The sequence below is a fragment of the Aristolochia californica genome, unplaced genomic scaffold (assembly GCF_029961685.1).
Source record: "Aristolochia californica isolate CCGP_79_NKW_82.1479 unplaced genomic scaffold, dmAriCali1.0.hap1 SCAF_6, whole genome shotgun sequence".
Classification (NCBI taxonomy): domain Eukaryota; kingdom Viridiplantae; phylum Streptophyta; class Magnoliopsida; order Piperales; family Aristolochiaceae; genus Aristolochia; species Aristolochia californica.
Genome location: NW_027182257.1, coordinates 5,389,756 through 5,394,574, shown reverse-complemented (window position 1 = coordinate 5,394,574; position 4,819 = coordinate 5,389,756). Strand labels below are relative to the sequence as shown.

Genomic DNA, 4,819 nt, shown 5'->3' with positions numbered 1-4,819 from the left:
CTCCAATTCCTTCACGGTGATGATTAAAACCCTAATAGCGGTACCCCTCAATTATATAAAGAGAAAACTAAGACAACCGCGATACAAGTAAAATTCCCAAACTGCCCTTAATGAAACAATAGTTAATATATCGTGGACCGATAGGGGGCTTCCCGCCCCCTTTCCAACCCCCACGACAACCTTTCTACGAAGGTCAATCCGCATACCGACTCAACGTAAGGCGTTGATTAAGCTCCACAACTTAACAATACCAACATGTCTAATCTTCTACGTCGTAAAGTAGTGTCTTCACTATTAGCCATTAAGCATGCTACTTTATTTTTGAGCAAGTAATTTGAACTTAGGACATACATGTTTCCATTCCTATGTGCATCAAAAATTGGTTTGGAATTTAAAAATACTTAACATCCATTCAACCCAAACTCAACATTGAATCTTTTGTCACATAATTGACTTATGCTCTAGAGATTGTAATTGAGACCTATAAATAAAACATTATCTATATAGTTCCAATCTATTTGATGTGCCATTGACCATTTCCAAACTTGACCACTCTTCCTTCCTCGTAGTCGAGATGTATGAATAAACTCTTGCCACTGTTCATGTATCTTAAACATCTGTTGTCTAACCAAGTTCCTCCTCTTCCCTGGCCTTTGAGACTCATTTTCTGTCATTTGACCTCCATCCACAAATATCCTCTATTGGTGTGGCAGCCTTTGAATGGGTCCATATAAGTTAGCTTTTTTCTTTCACCAAATGTGTTAGCCTTGTCCTTTATACCTTTTTACACCAACAATCAACTTTAAGACTTCAGCAGCCCAAACTCAAAGCAAGTGATATAGTTAACAGATAAAAAACCCATTCTAATTTTCTTTCTAGCAGTTATCAAGAAGTTTCTTGTGGGTCGTTAAAAGTGTGATATAGTCAGCAGTTTAAAATAAATTTTAGCAAACTGGTTTACATAACTAAATTGACAATGCTTTTTTTTCATTCACAGTTTCACAAGAAACAGAAATCCCTACAAACAACTAGAAAATTGAAACGAGTCAACCAGAAACAACAGAATTTCTAACTTGTGATGCCAACAAATCTCCAACTTTTTGTTCCTTTCTCTGTAACTCCTCTTAAAGCCTTGTATCATTTCTCTCTGTCTTTCTCTCCCTCTAATAAATTCTCAACATTTTCAAACAAACAAAAAAAATCCTTGTATCAGACGAAGCAGCAGTAGTCTGACATTTTAACTTTTTCTTTCCTCCCATGACCACAATCTACTCAAAAGACCATTATTTTAAGCAGAGGTTCATCTAATATACCTACTGGCAAGTCCACATACCCATCTGCCTCATGAAGAAGCTATATCAATTATCCTAACACTTCTCCACATCATGAGATAAAGTTTTGATGTAAAAACTAGTTCTTATGCCAGCTGAATGCTTGGAGACCCATTTTTACCTAGACATTAATCAACATTGTAATTTCCTTCTTCTTCAATAAACCAATGTATCAGAACATACACTACTGGGACTTTTTCTCCTCTTTGCTACTTTGCAGCTTGCTAGGTGGTACCCTAAGGTCTTCCACAAGTACCTGACGAAGCTTGTTATTTTCCTCCATCAGTTCTTCAATCATCTTCTGATGCTTTAAAAGCTGAATGCAAAGGGTAACAAAGTCAGGCTGCAATTTAAAAAAAAAAAAAAGATAAATGAGAGACAAGAAAGTAGCTGCAAAAGAAGAGGAAACAGGTAATGAGAAAATTTACCACTTGAAGCACATTATTTTCTAATTTTACTCGAGCAGCCTACAGATGAAATTGTTACATCAGGATCAGTAAAAGTAATTATCAAGGACATAGAAATCAAAAACATCAAAACTTTGATCTCCAAAGTAATTTATGTTATCCTTTTGAATGGACAGGGATGATATTTTGGCCGTTCCAGATGCAGAACATTAAATATACGATTCGCCTTACCAGTGCAACCCTACTAAAGGCCATATGTCGAGGGGGGGGGGGGGGGGGGGGGGAGAGAGGGGGGACAAATGCCACTGAACCACTGAAGAATATGAACAGCAAAAAAATAAAAATAAAAATAGCATTCTGAAGAATATGAACAACAAAAAATTAAAAATAAAAATAGCATTCTGAGGGATATGAACAGCTAAAAAATAAAAATAAAAATAGCATTTTGTTTTTGAGAAGTAAACGAATAGGAAAATGAATGAGAAGATACAACTTGGAGGAACACGTTCGTTTAGGAACCACCAAAGGGGAATAAGTTCAACAGATAGATCAACAAACCAATCATGAGAGTTATCATTCTCAACCAGAGAAGTAATCTCCCCCCAAACTTCATCTAAAAGATCTTTGTGTGCGGTAATAGTACTTCTAGTGTAGAAGGAGAAGCAATAAAAAACAAAAATTGGACAGAAACAAAATAATTCACGGTACCTTTTCTTTTATGATCTATAAAGGACAGATTGTTTTTTGGAAAAGTGATAAAGACAGAATTTTAACATAACAAACGGTCATAGCACACAGCTTTGTCCACTTACCAGCTTCTCAACTTCCATTTCCTCCTCATTTTTCAAAACAGGATTTTGCAAGAAATTGTGGATGACCTTCTCAGATTTGCTGCCCAGAGGCATAGTTTCTATAGCTTTAGACATTGAGGGCATACCATTTCCAAGTTGGTCTTGCAGATTTCTGCTGGAACTGTCATTTATTTTACCAATGATGTTCTGCGAATAACTAGGGACAATGCTGGATCCACTAGGCAACCCAACAGTTGTCATCATCTTACCCACTGCTTGCTACGGAAGGCGCCAGACTAACTTCAGAAAGATGAGCATATTATCATTTTTGAAAACGAAAAACATAAGGAAAATGATGGATACCATAACGAAAGACTGGATTCCATGCACCACACCAGGCTTTATAGAAAGGCCTGTCAAAAAGTTATAAAGATTTTGGTCACTATGTATATGTAACAGCATTAAGAGAAGAGCTTCCAAAACAAGTTTTTATGAGCAGATAGAAGCATGCACATAAATTGTTGAACATGGAAGACATGAGAAAACATGTTCCAACTCCAAGATCTTACAAATATTAGGGACACAGCATATAATGAAAATCAGAATACAGGAGGTTCTTTATCGAATGCATCAAGGGGTTATTGGACATTCTAATAGACAAAGTTCAATTAAAATATAAAACCCTGATACAGTGCTTACCAACTCCAAAACCATGGCCTACACCAACTCCACATCCAATGCCTACTTCAATGCTCTTCATTCCCAACCTTCTAAGCTGACCACACAAAACCAGCAAAATAAAGTCCACCACCATTCACATTGAAGGAACTCGATGACATAAAACAAAATTAATAGAACATGGCAGAACTATCAAAGGAACACATACAGAAGTATTAAGATGCTGCCCTACACCAGAAAATGCATCTGTTGCACCTCGAGTGGCTGACATGACCTGTTGCAATGCCGGTATTGCTCCTATAAATAAAATGTTGTTTGAAGTGTGAGCCTTCAAACAAATACTAAAAAGCACTGCAAATGTAGTAATGGGTTACAAATTTCAAGCTTCCATATCACGACACCTTTATCGCAGAGTCCGGCACATATTGCAGGCTGGAGGAAAAGAAACTCATAGGTCTCTACCAGGCCAAGTGCAATGTACATGAAAAGGCTTTATTGGACACAGACACAAAATATTAAAGTCTATAAAATGAACTAACTGTACAATAGGGCTCCTCAGTGAGAACTATCTGAAAGTACGCCAGAAAAAAACTCAGGCATGTTGATTTTGGAGGTAAATTAATGAAGAGTATGAAAACGGAGCATCCAACACAAACATCTACATGTCTGCCCGAACTACCCATTCCAAGCCTAATTCCTCTTCTAAAAGAACACCAACCAATGAAGTTAATCCACCGATTAAACTATTATTAACAATCACTGATCATAACCAACCGACAAAGCAGAGGTAGTGGGAGAAGCAGATATGTGGTAACCAGAACAGTAAAAGAAATATATGTAAGATGTCAAAAAGAAGTGGTGATTAAATTGAACATGAGCTATTACCAGCTGATTTTTTCGGTTTGTCAGCATTCGATCCCTAATAAAACTTCTGAAATCCATGGTGTTTGAGCTGAACAAGGGGTAGTGGGAAAATGTTTCTTACCGAAGTTTAAAGGGCGCCCGACGCCGATACCAATTCCACATCCAATGCCAAAGCCAGTGAATACCTGCCCCACCTTCAAAGTAAAGGGGTTCTCCATTGCATATGCGGAAACTTTAGCTGTGGGCGAATTATACTCCGTATAGAAGAAAGTAAGAGACACTAACAAAGTTTTCACAACTTGCCACCCCAACCCCTCACAGAAATGGGAAGTGTAAGAGCACGCATGTCGCACCGTCTACACCTTCGCCTACGAGAACCTCCACTATCCCAGGGAACGTTCCCCCCTTGTTTTTTTATTTGTGAACGGCAAGGTTTAGTTAACGGAAACAAAAAGAAAAACAATATTCCCTGTTGTAAACGGTATATAAAGAGAAGTACCCACTTCGTGCATTATTTTGTTTATGAATAATATGTTGGAACATGATGTTATTGTTATATGGAATAAGTTATTCTAAATAGAATTGTTTTACTTACTAATGAAACAATAGAATGGTAATAGGGTAAATAAATAAAATTACTTAAAATTTTACAAACTCATAGAAATATAAAAAACCATATTATCGAATACAAAAAAGTATGAGTATAATATCATTCTAATATATAATAAAATTTTAAAGCAATGTTACA

The 4,819-nt window shown here is 36.7% G+C and overlaps 1 protein-coding gene across 2 annotated transcripts; it reads right to left on the bottom strand.

Moving 5' to 3' along the window:
- Positions 1-933: 933 nt before the first annotated feature.
- Positions 934-4,471, bottom strand: LOC137934930 (uncharacterized). Of its 2 annotated transcripts, none has more exons than XM_068779522.1 (7): positions 4,193-4,471; positions 3,416-3,504; positions 3,229-3,304; positions 2,893-2,942; positions 2,551-2,808; positions 1,760-1,798; positions 934-1,647 (listed from the first exon to the last, which is right to left on the bottom strand). In XM_068779522.1, exons 1-7 carry the CDS (start codon positions 4,287-4,289, stop codon positions 1,516-1,518), a joined length of 741 nt encoding a protein of 246 aa, XP_068635623.1. In that variant the 5' UTR covers positions 4,290-4,471; the 3' UTR covers positions 934-1,515. The 2 variants fall into 2 exon arrangements, with proteins under 2 accessions (XP_068635623.1, XP_068635624.1); XM_068779523.1 differs by having other exon boundaries at positions 3,416-3,481; positions 4,193-4,277.
- Between the last annotated feature and the right edge of the window lie 348 nt (positions 4,472-4,819).

Coding starts and splice junctions, on each gene's coding strand:
- LOC137934930 (XM_068779522.1), bottom strand. CDS start 4,289: ATGGAGAACCCCTTTACTTTGAAGGTGGGGCAGGTATTCACTGGCTTT. Junction 3,505..4,192: donor CGGGCGCCCTTTAAACTTCG/GTAAGAAACATT, acceptor TTTTATTTATAG/GAGCAATACCGGCATTGCAA. Junction 3,305..3,415: donor GGCAGCATCTTAATACTTCT/GTATGTGTTCCT, acceptor TTGTGTGGTCAG/CTTAGAAGGTTGGGAATGAA.